We start from the raw sequence: 21,959 nt of genomic DNA, 5'->3' as shown, positions 1-21,959 counted from the left end.
AAAGGTCAAATATTTTAATAAACAGACAGTGAACCTTGAGATTTGACAGACTGCGTGTCTTCAGACAGAGACAGCAGGACAAACACACAGCTGCATCTGTCCCAGGGTCCAGCTGATCCCACATCTGTAACAGTTTACTTCATCTTAACTTAAACTGACTTATGTTTGGGAACCTGCAGTTACTTCATAACTTCTGATAAAACCACATCTACGCTTAAGTTTCCTCCATTATTTCCATTGAAAGAGTTTTTTTTTTTTTTTTTAAAAACAGGAGCAGTTTTTTTCTTATCTGATCCGAAGGGACTTAGGGACAGACGGGGATGTATGTTGTTGGGCGTACGAGTTCTGGACGAGCAGGTCAATCCAGCCTCCACAGATGTGTCAAGGACACATGTTTCAGACAGAAGCACAGTGACAAGTTAATTAATGGAGGCAGAGGGACGTTTGATACCGTTCACGTAGGTCCCAACCACAGGAAACCAGCTGAAAATGGGTTTGTTTGCGTCCTTGGCCGTTTTGTCAGCTGACAGCGAACAGCAGACATGAGCAGGTCTCCCCCTGCCAGTCGATGTTACCCAGGACCAGCCCGGTGGCAGCGCACTTTAAAAGCTAATCACACGTTAGATCTCAGAGGAATCTCAAAATGTAGTTCACACCTCTACTCTCCAGATGCTTCCACTTGCAGCTGCTGCTTCTTTCCGACAGATTTTAATACACAGGTTTGTAAAATGTGCAGTTACGTGAGCCATAAATTAAGATAAACTCCACTACAAAAACTTTTTATGATGACAGTCTCAGGATGTTTTTGAACAGAAGCCTTAACTTTGGGGCATTTCTGCTATTGTCATATATATGAGGTTCGTCACAGTAAACCTTCAGTGCACATACAGCGACATATAGGTTTCAAATATAATTATGACAATACTCCTTTTTCTCCCCCCGGAATGTGTTTGTTCCATGGAGAAAACATAATTCTACCCATTTATGTAGTTTACTAATCCTCATTTTGTTATCGTCTGTACCTCCCAGTATTGGTACATAAAACATGACACATTGGGAAAAAAAAAAATCACAGCACATGACTGATGTGTCCTGTTCATACTGTACCGTGCAGTGACAGAGGAGGTAGCTATTACTAACTGCAATATCACAAACCACATCTTTACCCCCAATTACCTTCACATGACTTTACCTCTTCTTTCCACGTAGCTGCGTATTGTAGATACACTACAATGTGCATCACTGTACTGCTACACACACAAATTAAAAATAACACTGAATTTGGAAGAATAACTCTGTACTGTGTGTAATGTTGAGTCTCACTAATTATAAAATGCAAAAAAAAAACCCAAACCTAAAAAATCGAAAATAAGTATATTTTAAAACTGAATTAAATTTGTTCAAATAAAACAAAAAGAAATATTCACATGAAACACTTTTTCAGTGATTCCTACCTGGGATTTGATATGACAATAAACATTTCGCCTTCTAAAAGGCTGTTTGCGACTGATCTTTATCAGCAGGTTATCAAAGGGCCTTTTTTGGACAATAAAGTCATTTATTGGTTTCATTTGAACTGTTCAGTTGGATGAAAACCGTGCACAGCGTTTCCTCCCAGGCTGCTGACATCATTCAGGTGCTTCTCTTCTTCAAAATGCTTCATCGTGACTCCAGCTGCACACGGAGTCAAATAAACACATAAAAATCTTCTGTGCAACCTTCTCTCTCTGTGGTTCATCCTGGAGGTTCAGGGCATGTGTGTGGGGGGCCGTCTTCTTTCTGGGTCACAGATGGGAGGAGGTGGAGAAGCAGAGTTTCAGGGTGTAGGGGTTGGAGCTGTCTGTGGGTCACAAAGACAGAGAGAACAGGTTAACTTTATTCTGAAATGTGCACTGATGTCAATAGAATTAACGCAGAGGATGCACATTTATTTGTATCGCACATTTCATACACAGTGCTCGCAGTCTTCGCTCTAATTCATCCCAAAGGTCAGTCAAGTTCTTCCACACCAAACTCACTCATCCATGTCTTTATGGACCTTTGTGCACCTGAATTCATTCATTTGGATGGGTGAGCGAATCCTTTTGGTAATATAGTGTATTTAGGCCCAATGCTGTTAACTGATTTCGAAACAAATAATATTAAAAATTATTCTACAAATAGCTGGGAGCCACAGCAAATGTTTAAATGTTCTGAACATGAATCAGTGTCACAGGCAAACCTCCCAGCAGTGGCAGGGGGCTTTCTATTCCCTCTCTCTTCCTGTGTGCAGCCTGACATCAAGTGGTGCATGGAGGAAGGACCTGCTGTTAAGTGATGGCTGGTTTAAGACAGCACATAATATTTATGATCACGTGATCACGTGCTTGTTGAGTTTATCCATCTTCAGGGGCTTTTTTTCTGTTTGCATTCTCACCATCTGTAGGAACTGGCTGATGATCAGGACACATTCTCCCACACGGATCTGTGGTGACACAGGTCATATTTGGACTCTGACACCAGCTTTAATCTTCCAAAATTGCAAACATTTTGAAATGCTGTGAACACGAGTCAGCAGTAAGTTAACACTTGGTTTGGTAAAACAAGGCTGTTTGTCTCCTCAGGAACGAAGGTGTCAGTCGACCTAAGGAGCTGGTGACCACTGAGATTGGTCTCCCCTGGTCTCACCATGCAGATCTCAGCACCATGCAGATCTGCATCTTGAGACCTAGATCAAATTCTCAGCCATCACTTGGTCTTTGTCCCACTGATCATCATAGGGAACTCGTGGTTCCTATTCAAATAAGAAAGCACGAGCTAAAAAGCCTCCTACTGTTGCACAGATTAAGTTTTATCCAGAGTTGAGCACTTACTCGGTATCCTGATCTGGTGGTGATTGAGGACGGTCAGAGCCTCAACTGCTTCTGTTTTACCATCAAACTCCAGCAGACCAGACAGAGTCTTCGAGCTGGCTGCACGGGGTGAAAAGAAGATGTTTGTGTGGCATAAAAAGTCATGTACGATGAGAAGTGACACAGACATGCAAATAAACTAAAGTTCAGTTTTATCCGTCCGGATTTTGTTTGGATGTTGTGATCTTAACTTAACCCTGTATACGTCCCACTACTTAGCTCTATGTTGCCATGTTTTTTTAAATGGTTCTGGTTTAAAACCTACTGCAGAAAAACTGTATTGTACTTATGTAAATGCGATTGAGAGAGTATGAGCTGATCTGATAAACTCACGTTTGGCATCAAAGACCTTAAACTTGGTGAAGGTGGGAACATTGTGCTCGGCACAGAGCTGCAGGTGAGAAAGAGAGAAGAGGTCAGAGAGTTTTTACTGAAAATAAATAAATAAAAAACAATCAAAAACATCTAACATTTGAACTAATTTTTACTTTAAAACTTATTTTTGTTCATTCGCTTAAAGTGCTAAACGGCATGTTGAAGTTTTTCTTCGTCCCACCCAGAAGAGATGCAGAGTAGAACTAAGTAAATTTACTTAAATTGGAACAACTTCATAGCTTTAATTCATAACATACTGGAGGGAAATTAGTTCTTTTTACTTCACTACATTTACATATAATGTAAAGTCTCATCAGCCCAAAAGTGATGTGTTGTAGTTTAAGATTAGATTTTTGACTTCTGAGGGAAAATCCACAAGCTATTCACTAGAAGAATGTTCTCCACCTTTAGTGCTGCACCATTACAGTCACAAACACATTAATAGATCAATAAAACCCAATAATATAATGGTGTAGTATTCTGAAAAGTTAATACGTGCCTACTTTTTACACTTCAATACAAGTAAGTATTAAACTATTATTAAAATACATAATACCACATTCATATTTTGAATGTGGTATTAATGTTGGGGCTAATCAGTGTATCCGCATACTCACCGAAAAAATGAATTTAAAATTTAACTGAATTTAAAATGAAGACTTAATTTAAATCCGTGACATAATGTGGAAAAGCGTCTCACGTGTCATCACTGCATGTGTCCCACAGGGCTCTTTACTGGGCCCACTCTTCTCAGACCCAACTGAAACATATCTTTATTAATGGAAAAAGCTCTCAGAGCAGTGACTTCACCTTGTGCAGGTAGTTTTGGTTGAGGATAGGTGGGGCATTGTAGAAGTGCAGGATGGCAGCTGGAGGCTGGATGATGTTCCTGCTGCTCTGTGTGTTATTGAAGCGGTTGTTTCTGGTCAGACTGAAGTCCTGGTAGTTGCTGGTGCCATCAGCTAGCTCAAAGACCTGACTGGGAATCACCGCCTGCTGCTTGGACACACTGAGGGGTGTGAGAAAGGGAGGGAGGGGGTTGGATGACAAACAATCACAAACCCAGTAAACACAAAGAAAGAAATGGAAAGAAATTGTGAAGCTGCAGGAGTTTGGATGAACTGATGAATGGGCCAAGTGAGTACAGGCCCAGAGACCCAACAGATGAAGAAGCCCATGGTCCAAAATTAGTTGGACAAGTACAGCAATCATGATGACATGATGCAAAACTACCCAAAGATTTACATGATCTAATGTTACATAGAAAAGATTCAAAAGGACAAAACTCAGTCAAAAAAATAAATAAATACATAAATGCAAACACTCCCAAAAGGTGCAAAATTATGACAAAGAGACAATGAAAAACCAAACACATCTTGATAAAGGGAGCACGGCTGTTTTCCTGCTTTTACCTACTGCCCCATTTTCTCACCATCGCTGTCAAGGTTGGTGGGTCTGGTGATTCTCCCAGGAACATTACTATGAGAACATTTTTGAATGGACACCAGTTTCCAACCTTTTTCGGCTTGGAAGTGTTTAACTCAATGGAGCAGTCAAGTCTCAATCCAGATATAGTGTCGTGTTTAACCATATTCCAGAAGACTAAATTAAAAAAATGAATTAAAGTTTTACTGTATGAGTCCAAGTTTGTTGGCTCATTGATAGAAACAGGTGGAGCAAACTCTCCAGCTGGAACCATGTAACCACTCCTGACTTTAGCTACGTCTCCTAAATGTTGACTGTATCCGCGCTCACCAGACGCTGAGTTTTTTGCCAAAGACCTTGACGCTGTTGAGGTGAGTCACGGCTCGGTCCACGGCGTATCCGTCCCCCATCTCCACCAACGCCGTGCCGGGAACGCTCTTCATGAACTTCACCTGCAAACACCACCAATCAGGACCTTCTCTTCTTTTTGACAATCAAAATGAAATTGCATTTTCATCCATTCTGCATTTGATCAAATCAAGTCAAGGTAATTTGTTTTGAACAGGTTATGGTAACAAGAATAAGAATAAGTCACATTTACTTGTGATACATCATTTTCATCTCGTTCTAATTTTTGTCCTTCATGTAAAACATTCAAGACAAAATTTATACAGATTTCTGCAACTCATGACCAACATCTCACTGAGGTCAGGAGGGACCACGCACCTTCTCCACGTTGCCATAGAGACAGAAGAGGTTGAAGATGCGGCAGCAGTTCATCTGGGTGGGATGTAGGCCACTCACCATGGCCACGGAGCTGGAGGCAGCGTGGCCCGGAAAGGAGGTGGAGGAGGATGAAGAGGTCCTAGGCAGAAGCACTGGATAGGATATCATGTCCTGCACCTCCTCACTGCTCCTCCTGTACCTGCTGTTAGTGGGCAGAGGCAGCAGGGGGCACTGTGGGCCTGCAGATCACACACACACACACACTCTGGGGTTGGAATCGCTACAAGACCGTCAGTGATTAAAGAACAGCTGGAGATCAGAGACTTGTACCGTAGGTATTGGAGGGGTGGTCTCCCAGGATGGCCTGACGCTGCCTCCCCTTAGCTCGCTCTGTAACACACAAACACAGACATTGTCGTCGGATTAGAGCTGGTTTGAAGGTCGCTGCCAGTAACATTGTGTCACACACACACACACACACACACACACACACACTAGGTGGGGCAGTGTGGTGTAATGTTCTGGATCAGCAGAGTCTGACCAAGCAGAGAAAGGAAGTAGAGCCCTCAGTTTGACCTCAGTCAGCTCCCCTTGCTCCACCCTCAAAGTGGATCTTGAGGCAGCTGCCTGCAGACATTGATCTCAGCCAACCGACAAGATTTTACCTCAATAAGAAGTTGTTGTCCTTTTCTATACCTTGGTGTTTTAGGAATATATCTGGGGCTTAACATGTGGAGCGATGGCTTTTCCTAATCCTCACCACTTCTGCTTTGAAGTCCATCTCCTGCTCAAATTCACAACTTCAGCTTAATATCAACTACTTCCTGCAGAGATTAGTAGTCCACCATCTTTGTCTGCAGGCAGAGTCTGTGGAGTGGATCAGCTTTACTACAAGTGCTAATGAGTGAAGGGATGACAAGTTTGGATAACGGCTTATTTCCATGATCTGCCACCTCAGTTGTTTTTCCTGACGGACTCTCGTGTGTATAGTAGAAGATTTAAACCCAGGGAACATTGTGGTGCATTGTGAACATGTTTTTGAAGGTTATGTTCAGATTTGTGACAGCTGTGCCTGCACATCGTGATGTTCATAATGGTTCCTCTTTTTCTCTTCCAAAGAACATCTTGCTTACCATAGTAGATCCTGCACAACAACTATGCTTATGTCCAAATATTTCCATAAACATGCAAGATGATTAAAACCTTTTCAATAGTGTGTTGAAAGTGATGAGGTTTGTATGTCCGATGTGTGAATTACACATCATTCTAAATGTTATGATCCGGGTCAAATCAGCAACACTCCACTGTGTAAAAGAGCCTAAAAGAGATTGTATTTCTGGTGTGTGTGTGTGTGTGTGTGTGTGTGTAGGCAGAGGTTAAAGGTGGTGTCCTACCTCGGTGCAGGAGGAAGGGTTTGGTGTAGTCCCAGCTGGTGTTGTCATTGCGGACGACGTTCAGTCGGTTGGGCTGCAGGGGGCGACAGAGCACAGCACCTCTGGGTGTGTGTGTGGGCATGAGAACTGAGGGTGTGTATGTGAGCGTGCACCTGAGTTTGTGTTTGACCACTGTAAGCACTGTGTATATGTATGTGTGTGTGTGTGTGTGTGTGTGTGTGCGTGCGTTTACCCGAGCGTACTCGATCTTGAGCGTGCAGCAGCCAGCGTAGATGTCGGCTCCGTTCAGAGCCAGTTTGGCCTTCTGAGCGTTCTCCACTGACTCAAATGTTAACGAGCTCATTAAGGATGATTAGAGGAGGAGGAGAATGGGCACAATCCTGTAGGGGGTGGGGGGGGTTTGTACTGGATCTAAATTTAATGTGGCTTCATCATAACGAGCCAATTACTTTTAATTATTCTTCACTTATCAGCATGTTGTAATAGCAGCAGTGAAACATTAAGAAGTCTATTAAGCTCTAAAATGCAACTTTAATCACTGATCTGTGAAATACTTTAAACACACACACACACACACACACACACACACACACACACACACACACACACACACAGTCAGGATATTCCACCATGGCCTGGATGCCGTTGCGTTTGAAGATGACAATGCGATGGACGTTACCGACAGGGTTACAGACTTTGTACAACACATCCTGAAACACAAGACCAAGACAAAAATCACACACTGACAATATAAACCAGGTTCTGATGCAGGTTTTGTACATTTGGAAAATAGTTTCATGGTGAAGAATGTTCTACTAAAGGAGGCTGAGCTGAGCCACAGGAGGTTTATTCTCCATCAGAGTTAAACAGGACAAAGATTGTCTGCGTGGTAACAGAGCAGATTCTACAGGACTCACGGTGGTGATGGGGTACAGCGGGTTCTGGACGGACAGCAGCAGAACCTTGTTGCCGCTGGCGGGGTCGTCTGCGTTGGTGGGTCTGCTGATTCTCTGGCTGGTGGAGAAGTTGAAGAAGGCCTGCTGGTCGGCGATGTAGACGGGCTCCCGGCTTCCACAGGACACGCAGCGCTCGGCACTCTCCACGCTGTCGAACTCCACCAGAGCCTGGTGCTTAAACGGCATCATCATCACGTAGCTGTGGACGGAGCAGCAGGAGGTGGGAGTCACAGCAGAGCACGAGTGTATGATGAGGGGCTTCAGGTTACAGATGCTACTGGACTTTGTTTCATAGCATGTAGAAAACTGACTGCAATGACGACTGGAATACACTCGTGTACTTGCTGTAATATGACATAATGATGTGGTTACTTCACTTACAGCTCAGCGATCTGCTGCACACACACACACACACACACACACACACACAGTCCTCCTCTATGCTGTGAGGGGGTTTCAGCGCTACAGACCACCACCCGAACTATAACTAAATTAGCTGCAGGCAGTGCAGCAGTGTGTGCAGTGGTGTGTGAGTCAGGTCGCAGTGACGGGCAGCAGACACAGGATACACTTAAATAACCAACACGGTTAGTGCATGAGTCAGTTTAACTAACACTGTTATTACATCCTGACCTTTCTGATCCGTGTGTAGTGAAACATACGCAGGAACATTTCAATTCCTCCTGAAAATTAAACGTATTCATTTATTTCAAACTCCTGGATTTAACTTTCACTGATAGTATTTAAAGGTGAACTGTTACCAGATGTTGCCAAACTTGTCGAGCGCCTCCACCAGGTCGGCCTCCACCACGGCATCGCACAGGCCTCTGACGTGGACGACAGGGGACGGCGGGATGCAGTGATTGTCTTCCCTGTCCTGCAGGGAAAGGAGAGCTGAACTAGTTGGACCACGAAAACACACGTGTCTGGCCCCACACTGTGAGTGCAGGCACCTGATGCACACACACAGCAGCAATCATGAAAACAGAGGCTGATGACGGCAAGTGCACATCCTGCTCAGACCAACGTGCATGTGGTCTGAGGGCAACAAGGCACAGAGACACAGAGCTGCAGGCTCAGTCCGCTGTCTTCTGGCCCAGTTTTCAAGCCAAACTTTGAAATGTACACATTCAGGAAAATAAGAAGTTACGGCGATTTGGAGAAACACTTTTACACAAGTTCAACGACCAAGAGTTCTGGAATAAAGAACCATGTCATAATAACATGTGGAGAAGGTTCATAATGTTCTACTACGTTGAAAAAGTCACCGTAACCACATTTTAACATTAGTAATATGACTGTGAGAGATATTCAATAAAATAACACTGTGATTTAAGCTTTATGTCAACCACCTGCTGGTCCATCGCTCCCTGGAGACAAATCAGTTTGCGAGAGTGTTCAGACTCTAAAAATGCAAAAAAACAGGATCTTGCCTTTGCACAGTTTAATAAATCTGATGCAAACAGTGTGTAAGCCCACCTGTGTGTGTGTGTGTGTGTGTGTTTAAGCACTGAGCCTGGTGCTGGAGCAGCACAGATAAAGAAGAACAACACACTCCCACACCCACACACACTGCTGATGTAAAGCAGAAAAAGATCAAGGAGCCAGGACAGGAAGACAGACAGTGATAAAAAAAAATAAAAAACTGACTAAAAAACCAAACACAAGACACACACACACACACACACACACACACACACAGACCTGATGTAAAGCAGAAAAAGATCAAGGAGCCAGGACAGGAAGACAGACAGTGATAAAAAAAAAAAAATACACAAAAAACCAAACACAATACACACACCCACACCCACCCACACCCACACACATACCCTCGCTCTGTCTCAACACTTCTTTAACCATCTCAATGCAGCCACTCGTCCACATGTTGCACCAACACACAACTAGAAATTGTGTTGACACTTCAGGTTCGTAAGAACAAACAGAAGACACACAAAGAGTTTGTCTCCTCAGCACATGCACATGTGAAGCAATGGCGGCTTCAAGGAAGAGACATGAAAAGGATTTTTAGTAGTATTTTTTACCACAGCAGTGTGTGGATGATAGTTTTCATTTCCACTTGCTGCTACTTTAAGCTTCTATTCCACTACATTTGCAGCAGTACATCTTAGAGTCTCTGGTCTGTGGGGTTTATGGCTAAAATAACATTTCTAAAGTAGGAGTGATTCTACTACCATTGCAATATTTCTGCACAAGTCTGAGCGGTCTGCTCTGTATTTATGCTAACATTAATGGAAAAGACCCTTTTCTACAGGATCCAGAATAGTTTGTTCACACTCGTTTCCCTGAGTAATAGCAGAGGACCTGTTGCTCAGTGCAGAGAGAACATAGGGAAAATTTGGGTGCAAAAAATCATGGTGGTTTCCGTCGGAAAACCCTCTCAAGGCAGCAGAAAAGAGGTTTACTGACGTTCTCAGGAAGAGGTTGAGCAAGTGTTGCAGTGTTTGCAGCAGGTCGAAGCTGCAGCTTCACCAACGCTTGCAGAAAAAACCCTCTCTGATCTCATCAGCCAGCGGGGCCGGGGTGATGACCTGCAGAACATCTGATCTCTACATGCCATTCATGGAAACATTTTTCAAAGCGCAAAACATGTCAGTTTTTTCCAAAGTTAGCAAAATATAATTTGCAGTAGGTTAAGTAAAAATAAATGAGTTTACCTTTGAGCTGATTTAAAACCAAATCACAAATGTGAAATTAACAGTGCCACTACACACAGGTCCTGTTCAAGTTCATACCCGCTTTAATACGCTTACATATCACCTGCAGTCATTTCTAAAGACATTGAATATGTCCTCAATGCGTGTGAACTTTATGCTCCAGTGAATAAACCAACATGTTTTCCAGGAACTTACTTTGTGGTGCGTTCACACACAGGTCCTTTAAGCATCAGAGATGCACGATGAGCTGTTTGCAGCGTTAATGTTGGGGAGGTGAAAAGTGTTTATGACCCCGTTTAACCTTTGAGACCTTCTCTTGTAATGTAGGTTTGCTGCCACGGAGGAAATAAAGAACTGATGAATGAAAATGACAATGGAAGATTTTTAAAGCGTGTGTGTGTATGTGTGTGTGTGTGAGGGGGGTTTTGTTTCCTGCATTTATCATATTTCTGAACGTATTCATCCATGCAACACCAAATCACAGTAGAGCTGTAGACCACAGTATTATAGCTCATCTATGCACAACCGAATACTTTCTGATATACGGTTTTTAGAGTTAAATGTCAAATCCAGCTACTATCAGAAACATCAACAACAAACTTTCAAAGTCAATACTTAAGAACTGTATGTGTCACCGTATTATCTCAGACTGATGATCAAACTGAAACTTGATCATCACTTGAAATGTGAAAAGATATGATTCTGCTTTGTGTGTGTGTGTGTGTATTTTTAACTTTGGTTTGTTTGTTCAGTTAATCTCTCGACATCTGCGACAGTTAGATCATTAGATCACTTCATGTTGAGTAGTGTGACAGGTGACAGTGTGATAGATAAACTGCTACACAAACATGGGATTTATTTTCTGCTAAAGTGTTTTCGCTTCAAGGATGAAAGGTTTCCTCTCCCTGAACTCACTTTTATACAGATACAACTTCAGCTGTGCAACAACATTCGAACACACACACACACACACTCGAACACACACACACTCGAACACACACACACACTCGAACACACACACACACACACACACTCGAACACACACACACACACACTCGAACACACACACACACACACACACTCGAACACACACACACACACACTCGAACACACACACACACACTCGAACACACACACACACACACACACTCGAACACACACACACACACACACACACACACACACACACTCGACCACACACACACACACTCGAACACACACACACACACACTCGAACACACACACACACACACACACACACACTCGAACACACACACACTCGAACACACACACACTCGAACACACACACACACACTCGAACACACACACACACACTCGAACACACACACACACTCGAACACACACACACACACTCGAACACACACACACACACTCGAACACACACACACACACTTGAACACACACACACACGCACACACTCGAACACACACACACACTCGAACACACACACACACACACACTCGAACACACACACTCGAACACACACACACACACACGAACACACACACACTCGAACACACACACACTCGAACACACACACACTCGAACACACACACACACACTCGAACACACACACACACACTCGAACACACACACACACACACTCGAACACACACACACACACACTCGAACACACACACACACACACACACTCGAACACACACACACACACACTCGAACACACACACACTCGAACACACACACACACACACACTCGAACACACACACACACACTCCAACACACACACACACACACACTCCAACACACACACACACACTCGAACACACACACACACACACTCGAACACACACACACACACACACACTCGAACACACACACACACACTCGAACACACACACACACACTCGAACACACACACACACACTCGAACACACACCTCCTTAAAGCTTTTCCACTGTTTCTGTGTGATAAAAACGGTTTCTAAATACTTCAGTCTGAAATAACAGGCCACGGACAAATAAGCACCAGCCACATGTTTGAGCAGCACAGAGTCAGACAGAAACACACAGTAGCTTAACATCATTCTGATGGAGTAAAGCTGCAGCAATGTATCAAACCACAGGCAAACATGAAGTAAGGTAACACCAGTCAAATAAAAACCCAGTACTCGTAGGTGCTGAGCTAAATAAAAGCCTCATCGTGTTTGTTCATCACCACCTGTTGGTTGGACCTAAACGGTGGTGGTCCCATGTCAGCTCACACACCGCAGACTAACTATACTTAGTAATACTTACACATGCTTTTACAGACTGTCGACTGCACACACACACGCACCTCAGTTGCTATAGCAACACCAAGCGGGAGGCAGGCGGCTGAAACACCGATGACGCTGAAGAGGAGGAGAGGTGTTTAATCAGGGAAACATACAGATAACAAGTGCTGTACAGAACTACAGGGGAGGAGCAGCTCGTATGGCCCAGTTGCCACGGCGACTGAGCCTGAGTGTGCAGTGGCATGTTGCTTCCTTCCTGTCAGGCTAGTATATTATTACAGCTCTGTCTGCTCAGCTCCTCCTCCTCCCGCTTACGCCCTCCTGCTGCCTTCATCTTCATCACCATCCTCCTCTTCTTCTTCCTGAAGCTTCACAGTTAGAATTAGCTTGGTCAGGTGCTGCGCTAGCTAGCTGCTAATGAGGCCGGATGCTACATCATGTATAAACCTCCTCAGTGTGGATGTAACGTTTTGCTGCCACGCACTTCCTGAAGAACTAGATCGTACTCGATTCTAGTTCAGAAGACATGAATTCAAATCTGTGGCATCACCATTAACATTGAACTGTAACCGACACAAAACACAAGAGCTTTGCTGATTTGAGTCCAAATCATGGTCTTCAGATCTTCCTGTTGAAAGACTTCGCCCTGAACGTGTCATGTTGTATTATGCTTTCGTCTGTCCATCACATCCTCGCTAACATGATATCTCAGAAAGGCCTTGAGTGTCTACTTGGAATCAAGGATGAACTGATTAGATCTTGTTGGTCAAAGTTCAAGGTCGGTGCGATCTCTTATTCCTCCCACTCATCAACATCTGGAAGGAATTTGATTACATCTGGCAGAGGATAAACGGATTAGAACATCTGTCAGATAGACATGCACATAAACTGCATCGTCACCGTTTGGCGTAAAAAATTGTTTCACGTTTGCACCATTCTTCATCTGACAAGCTGAATGATTGATTTCATTCTCGGACTGGTTTTCTGCCGCACTTTGTCCGTTTACTTAAGGATTCGGGTCAGTTTAAGACCTCGACTGATGATTTCTGTTTGATCCGTGGTCTCTATTATACCGATGAAAATCAAAGATCAAAGCTGCTTTGATGTCAGCTGAAGTGTGGAGAGAGCTCCACCTTAATGCAGCGTCACTCTAAATATAATCCACTGCAGCTCAGCAGGTGATTGAGTCACAGTCTACAGAACATGCAGATCATCAGGAGGACGTGTTGACAGGAAAAGAACACTGACCTGGGTTTGGTTTGAGCGCTTTATAGAAACACATGAGCTGAGCTTTTATTTGTTTCTTATTTCTACCTCATCGAGCACTTGGGACCTTCAGAGATGCGACTGTTAAAAAAGTTGAGATTTAAATAAATAAACTGAGTAGTAATGTGGACTCCAGTTTTAGTGTTAACGGGAAGTGGTCTGGCCACAAAAGCCCCCACTTCACTAGTGATGTCACTGAAAAAAAGGCCTCTGTACAGCCTTATCTGCTTGTTTATGGACTGTGTGCAGCATAGTAAAAATAAAATACAGAACTTTGAGCACAGGAAGTCTACAACAGAGGTACCCCACACCTTTGTTGTCATGGGTACTGTTGCCTAGCTTTTTCTCTCCACCTTTCAACAGTCACTGAGAAATACTGTCTGTCCTTTCCAAACTGTTGAAGCTAGTGGACAAAGCATAATGGTTGTAATCCTGTGCCATGAATCACACCTGTGTTTAAGTCTGTTACATCAGTGAATCTAGCTGGATGCTGAAATTCATTTCCAACATCCACACAATCACCACTGATACTGATACTTGTCTTTGTGCTGGTTCTAAATCTTGGCAGCCCTGAGACCAGCCACAACGCTCTGTTTCACGTTAACTAATAAAACCAACAATCACCCCATCATCAGCAAATGTGACACGGAAAACATCTGACGAGGTAAAAACAACTACAGTACTGAAAGGAAAGTGTCTGGAAGTTGGGAATCATCTGTATTTAGACCACTGCCATAGACCATCCCTGAAACCATTTAGATCCTCTGTGATCTACATTTGCAACCTATTACAGATCCACAAATTACCTACAAACTCTTCACACTAATAGACCAAACCATAAATCTAAAAACGGACATGCTGAAACCTCCGAAAACACTGCCTGATTGGTTCAAACAAACGGAACCAGAACCACTAGGCCCTCGAACGTCTACAACCTCCAGCAAATCCCTGAACAAAGGTTAATGCTACTGAAATATGAACAGAAACCAGTGGCTGTGTATAATGTACGAGAGCAAGACTACGCCTACATTCAGCTGATAATATATAAACTGAGCTTTCTCATCCTGTTTTTGCCTTATGGCCAGACAAAAACATAACCGCCCTTAGTGCCGTCTCATATCTTATTCTCATATCCTGTAAACTTAGTAATTCTTCCCCATGACAAAACTTGTCATGTTGACTTTAAAGTGCAGTTTTGTCCTTGTGTGTTATCGCATGTGCTGTTAAGGTGGACATGTCACACACAAGCCTACAACCAGCACCAGGGTGGTGAAAAGCCAGGTTCACACCTCGGCAGGGTTTTCTGTCGCACGGAAATGGTTTGTCAGCAAATCAAAACGTGAGGCAAACCAGTTGTGTCAGAAACCTGAACTAACAAGGGCTGGACACACACTTCAGATTAGTTCCTCAGCACCAACACCCCCCGTATGAGCTCCTCATACGGGGGGTGTTGGTGTCGTTAGCTTTTGTTGAATTCTAGCCTTTACTTTGATGAACTTCAGGTTGTCACATATAGTCCGGTGATACATGTTCTATATTTACTGGATGCTGTGTGTTTCTCTGTCTTTATCTGTGATGATATTTATAACTCATCTCTTAGTAGTCTGCAGGTTTCACTCTTAAACTAACCTGGACTCTAACATGATCACACGGCCTCTCATGCCGATGGTCACTTACCGAAGGTAAACAGATGGTGTCCCATCCCGCTGAGTGCAGGCACTTCCTGTCCCTGCTAGAAGCTCACGGTGATGCCATATTGTGTCACTGAGCAGAGGAACAGAGCCTGAGGTGTGTGAGTACTGCAAACACACACAGCAGTATTCCTAGTACAAAAAGACAAACGTCTCCACGTGAACTGACGCTCCTGTATCGACTTTAAGGAACCAACATAAAACCACAACCACCAGCTTCTGTTTGAGAAAACCTCATTTAAAGTCCTATTGGCAATTGCAGTATGTGAACTGGCACAGTTAAGTTGTTGGGTTGTCAGTCCAGGCCACGTGTAGCGGTGTCTTCAGACAAGACACTGAACCCAAGTAGCTTATGGTGTGTCCTCATGTGTCACTGCTGCTAAATTACTACTTGTAATCAATTGTAATCGTTGAGGTGGTCGTGGCAACGAAACCTTCAACGGGGCATCTCTTCAAATTCTGCCCCTATGGCCACTGTCATACCTGAGCCGGTTATGATTAGGAATACTACAGGATACCGCGCTTTGCAAGTACAAGTATTTACATTTGAATACTCGCCAATGCTGAGTACGGATACGAGTACGAAACTGTCTTGCTTCTAGTAAAAGTCCTCATCATTGCACGGCAGTGAAACAAAACCTGCAGGAATGAAAATTCTAACTCGTTCTTCAGCAAAACAAATATCGCGTCGACTGGTGTTTAATAAACTGAACAACTTTAACTGAAACAGAAAAAAGGTGAACAAAGCACAGATTCAGGGCGAGATCTTGGATGGAGAAGCGAGGACAACATGGACTGTAGAGTCTACACAGGGTTATGAAGGTTATATAACTTTGTAAAACAAAGAATTTTTTAATATTTTAAAATATTCCTAAGAAACATGACTGTTAGTAACTAGATCTTAGAACAGTTTGTACTTCACCACGGACATGTTTCGTCTCCTGCCTACCTAAGGCAGCTAACGCAGTATGTGGTGCAGTATCTAAATAGTTTGACGAGTACAAGTACACAAATCCATGATCGGGGACATCACTAGTTATGATGATGAACAATTAGGATTTATTTAGCTGAGCCAGTAAAACAGAATGAGGTTAAAGTACTTCTTTAAATCAACCCATCCAGGAATGTTCGATGTTGTGATCGTGAATTCTGCGTTTTCAGAACATGATCCACATTATTGGAAAAGTGGTCACAACAATCACGAAAACGTCTGAAATCCTGCAGGAACTGATTAACAATATAGTCATGTTCTCACTAATGAACACACACAGTTCACACTGGAAACTAAAGTCTGCGTTTGTAACTACGTCACTGAACGATTTCACCTTCTGCCAGAATTATTACAAACTGTACGGGTCCAAAAACTATGGGTCAGAACAACTGGCTGGTACAAATAAAAAGCAGCTTGTTCCTATGCAGAAGATGCCAACTGGAAACTTGAAATAAATCATTTAGCAGAGAGTTGCTGAGTTTGACAGGTGTTTTTCATTGAGGCTGTTTTAGTTCTGTGCTCGCTAAAGAAACCCAAGGTTCAAACGTTCAAAGGTTTCTTAAAGCAACAGACGTAGAAGAGCCTGAAATGGAAAGGGATCTGCAGGAGCTTCATTTGTTCGAGAAGAGAAGATGAAGATGAAGATGCTTCGTCTAAACACTGCTAAAAATTACTGAAATAAACCAAAGGAAATGTGCTTTTGTTGGACCAGATCTGTACCAGACAGGGCCCCAGGTTGAAGGACTGGGAACCACGACCTCCTCTAAGAGATTTATAAAATCTCGTGTGTTTACAAACACCTTTGATCGACTACACATGCTCCTAAACTTAGTAATGAATAACTGGCACGTCCTCACAAGATCCACGTGTCTCATCAAAATCTCCCCACGAGACTATTGAAATCCTCCTAAAGGCCACAAGACCTCCTCAGTCCATCCACAGTGGACCAGCCCTGTAAGAACTTGGAGAGATTTGTGAAGACTTTGGATGGCACCGCTGTATCTGGACTAACTTTGTCTCATTTAGGAATTTATGAAAACACAAAGAGTTTTTTTATCAACTCAGGCTGAACCGTGATTTCACTTCTTCCTGTAACTTGGTGGAAACCTGGGAACTCGGTAACTGACACAGACCGGATGTTAAATTCACCCACATGCTTTTAACGGTCTTAGAACCTGAAGCGGACCCCGCAGGGTCCACATGAACCCTTCCACACCTTCAGTCCGCGCCTCCGGCTCCTGCTCTCGGTGCCTCCGCTCCGCGCTGCCTCCTCACCGGCGGAGTCCTGCTCCTGCTCCACGTCCTCCAGCTCCTCTCCGCCGGCCTCCTGCTCCGTGCGAAGCCGCTTGGCCGCCCGGTGGTGCCCCCCACCTCCTCCCGCTCCTCCACCTCCTCCTGCTCCCCGCTCCATCTGACAGCCGCTGAATTCACGGACAAAGTGTTTCGGTCAAGCGGAGGAAAAGACGAGCTAACCAGCCTGAGCTGAACCCGATTCTGACTGAGACTGTGGCGGCTTCGCTCCAAAGATATGAAAAAGAGAGCGACGTCTCACTCCGCCACAATATTCATCAGCCCTGTAAACAGACCGGCACTCAACTGAATTGAATTTGCAATTTTCATGTGATAATACTTTATTTATTCTGTAAATATATTGCAGTACTGTCACTGCACACATCACACAAACCAACAAGATGCGAATAAAAATGCAAAGTTCTCCTGAAGTCGAGACACTAACGTCTCAACAGTTACATTTAAATAAGAACAGAACAAAAATATTAAAAAACGTATTATTTATTTACATTTTTTACTTATGTAAAAGCAGGAAAACCACATTAGAAAGTACGTCATTACATTTTCTTCTCAAATAAAAGTATAGTAACAATATGTACTATACTTATACTAAAGTATAAGTGCTACTAATACAAAATACACTTAATACAAGCGATACTTTACATGTGATTAGTGGATAAGTATTTTTACTATTCGATGCTATAGATCAGCACTTTTTTAAAAAACAGCTTTTTTGTTAACACCACTTAGAAATTGATGAACTCTTTAGTTCATAGAATCTTAATTTGCAACAGAAGATGTCAGAAATGTAGTGGAGTAACTGCCTTATCCAGTGAGGTACAGCTCAATTAGTTTGTCATTTTTTGTCATGTCTTTTTCCATTTTGTGTCTTTTTGTCAGTTTCTGTGTTTTAGTCATTAAGATTAGATTAAGAAACTTTATCAATCCACACATACACACACACACAGATACAATAAACATCACCAACACCAAACACAGGATGCTCCTCAAACAGAGGGTCTGTACCTTTTTCACGTCCTCTCTTTCATGAACCTCTACACTCGCTCATTAACTCAGTATTGGATTAACCTGTGATACCGTGAATGTTTGTGTTGTTTGCTTATTTTATCAGTTAACTGAGCTCTACAACTTTCAATTGCAGATATTTAGCACTTACTTCACACTGGGCCCAGAAGGCTTCTGACCTTTTGGCCCAGGGGCCTGGGCCTTATGGAGCTGATCGGTAACCTGATGGCAGTGAAGCCTGTCTAACTCTCATTGGCTGCTGGTTATTGTGATGTAAAACAATCATCATTTATTGACCTCTGACCTTTTCCAGACCCGCTGGAAACATGGAAAACACTGTTTGGAGGACTATTTCCTGTGGCGGACTAATACACATGTGCTGCTGTGATGAGTATTTGTGGCAGCAGGATGCTGAATGAGGGATTAACAGTGTGTGTTGGTGATAGAAGAACATGCCACGCTGATATTTGTACTCACATTTGGAAACAGTACTGAGATGTACTCGAGTCTGCATCCGGCATTTGTGAAAAGAAGGACATTTATAGATTGTGTCTGCACAGCTCTGTGTCTGTTATGTATTTCTGCAAACTGAAGTTTGAACAGTCAGAAAGAAGTCAAAAATAAACAAAAACTCACTTTGTGACTGAAATGAGCACAGACTCAGTCGTCTCTCTCTCTCTCCACCTGTTTCCTCCACAAAGAGGTCAGGTAACCACAGCAACAACACACGGGTTAAACTGCAGCTCCACGTCTGCAGAGATGCACTACATTTAGAATAAAAGCGTGTTTCCAGTAAAAATGACTTTTTACGTCTTAGCTCCAGTGGAAATTCTCCTTTACCTAAATAAAGACATTGGGTTTGACTCCTTATAAACCCAGAGACACCTTCAGACGACATTTTAAAAACTGTTTTATTCAAAGGGCATCAACTTCCCAAAACAAGATTTAAAAAAACATTTTTAAGTCAAGTTTCCAAAGACTTTTTTTTCTTCAGACAAGTTACAACTTTATTGATATTACAGCCAACTTCAGCTTTTAGAAGCTCTTATTGTGCTGGGGAGGAGACAGACACTGACATCTAACTGAAACACATCCATCATTTTGTTTATTCAGTCTTTCTGCATATGTGATAAAGTTTAAATGAATCCGTCTGTCTGGTCGGGTGACGGCATAATCAAAAGAAATTTCCATTAACCTGATGATTCCTGAGCGGGTCGTTATTGTTTTGATTATATTGCAGATGGTCTCTCACTTGTCTTAGTTTTTATTTGATCAAATTCACAGATGGGAAGTTGGTTTTGAGGTTTGGACTTTTGCCCTTCTACAAAAGTAAAGCATCTTGTCAATAAAAAATCTTTGGATCTCTCTGTCAAATCAAATCTCCGACATAGAAAAACTAATTTTAACAAACTACATCACTCTGATGATCATTTCTGCACATTTATGAGTTGAAGACTTTTATTTTGAAAGATTTGTGTTGATTTGAAGCCCCTCACTAAGTAATTTATTTTGAATTATCACCTCTTTATTATTGTTTTACTCTCATCATTTGATATGATATTCTGATATAATAATAGGACTTTTCAAGTGACTTTTCAAAATGAAAATACAAAGATTAGTTGGAGTTGAGTTGATTTGATTTATAAAGTAATATGAGATCATACATAGCCTGAGTTCATTTGTTTGATGATTTTTATGGAAAATAAATGAAAAGACGAGTCACCAGTTTCACATTCAGCTGAAACCATAGGAAAGATCCATTGAGTTTGGTCTTTGAAAAAGTGATGCATGACTTTAAAGTGCACATGCATGAATCCAGTGTGAACAGTCTCCGGACCCAGCAGCTCGTCACTCACCTCAGAACAAACCGCTTTAGCGAGGTGACTCCGGGAGGAGAGTTGAGGAAAGGTTTCCACAGTGCCAAGTTTGAGTCATGTCAGTGCAGATGGCAGAGATTGCAAAATATCGTGATGCTCGGAAACCACGAGGACACTGTGCTGCACATGTGACATATGTTGCGTAACGTTCGGAAAGTAGTGATTTGCACTGAAACCACGTCTTTATTAAACCCAACATTGTTTGATTAATGCATAAATTTTTGTTGTAATCCAGCATTTTTGAAAGTTTAGAGGATCAACTGTTTGTTGGTTTTGCAGAGAAAGACCACTGTGAACTTTGAAGATGATGCTTAGTTTCAGGTTTATATTAATATTCTGGGCTGAAACGGATGTAACAGGCCTTTAAGCTGAACCTCCTTATATCTTTATGAGAGTCCACTCTTTCTCATGTGTAGGTCTTAAAAACCTAAAAGTCGTACACACGCGAGGTTGTAACTGTAAACCTGTATTCAGAGATCACAGACGTTTGAAAAGCATCACGGAGGAAGTTTTTACTGTGGACAGAAAAGGAGCAAAGCCAACCACTGGATTGTGGCTTTGTCATTTTAGCTCATTTTAGCATGTAAATATTTTGAGCCCAATTAGCTGACTGCACTGCAGCTGAGCCTCCGTGAATGGTTTACAGCTCCTCAGGGTTAATATCTCCTATTTACAAGTCACAGAGCTCAGCTATAAGACAAAGATTAACCTGAACGATATTTGAAGTGATGCCAAAATAAATGAAAAGAACACAAAAAAACCCCAAACTTGTCAGCCTCCCTTCAGGAGCGAGAGGCCTCATAATTTTTCCATGTTCGCTATGGACGAAGATGGACAAATTCCTATGATTATTTCATATTTTATTCATCTGAATCTGAAAAGTAACTAGCATAGATAAAATAAAGCACAATATTTGCAGTAACACACAGTCGCTCCAAACTGTACTTGGGTGAAGGCCCTTGGTTACTTTCCATCACGGTCAACACAGAGAATTGTTGTTGGAGGCTCTGATGTTATCTGGAAAAACATGCTGGTCGACTGTGTTGAAGGGAGCAGGATCGGTCCCTCTGAGCTACAGAAAAACTTCTACAAACCCTCATTCTGGATCAGTAACATCCTTT

At 42.6% G+C, this 21,959-nt stretch overlaps 1 protein-coding gene across 1 annotated transcript; it reads right to left on the bottom strand.

Moving 5' to 3' along the window:
- LOC137124469 (heterogeneous nuclear ribonucleoprotein L-like) lies at positions 1-18,170 on the bottom strand. Its single transcript, XM_067499519.1, has 13 exons — positions 17,862-18,170; positions 8,529-8,644; positions 7,729-7,966; positions 7,436-7,521; positions 7,044-7,140; positions 6,812-6,884; positions 5,748-5,807; positions 5,418-5,656; positions 5,022-5,143; positions 4,077-4,275; positions 3,225-3,282; positions 2,853-2,951; positions 1-1,840 (listed from the first exon to the last, which is right to left on the bottom strand). Exons 1-13 carry the CDS (start codon positions 18,054-18,056, stop codon positions 1,785-1,787), a joined length of 1,638 nt encoding a protein of 545 aa, XP_067355620.1. The 5' UTR covers positions 18,057-18,170; the 3' UTR covers positions 1-1,784.
- Positions 18,171-21,959: the final 3,789 nt, after the last annotated feature.

This window comes from Channa argus, chromosome 3 (genome assembly GCF_033026475.1).
Source record: "Channa argus isolate prfri chromosome 3, Channa argus male v1.0, whole genome shotgun sequence".
Taxonomy (NCBI): domain Eukaryota; kingdom Metazoa; phylum Chordata; class Actinopteri; order Anabantiformes; family Channidae; genus Channa; species Channa argus.
This window is presented reverse-complemented; position numbering and strand designations above follow the sequence as displayed.

Bases quoted from the DNA above. Each gene is read 5' to 3' on its own strand.
- LOC137124469 (XM_067499519.1), bottom strand. From the start codon at position 18,056: ATGGAGCGGGGAGCAGGAGGAGGTGGAGGAGCGGGAGGAGGTGGGGGG. The intron at 5,657-5,747 runs GTACAAGTCTCT...TGTGATCTGCAG, and splicing joins CCACCCCTCCAATACCTACG to GCCCACAGTGCCCCCTGCTG. The intron at 2,952-3,224 runs GTGAGTTTATCA...CACCCCGTGCAG, and splicing joins TAAGGTCTTTGATGCCAAAC to CCAGCTCGAAGACTCTGTCT.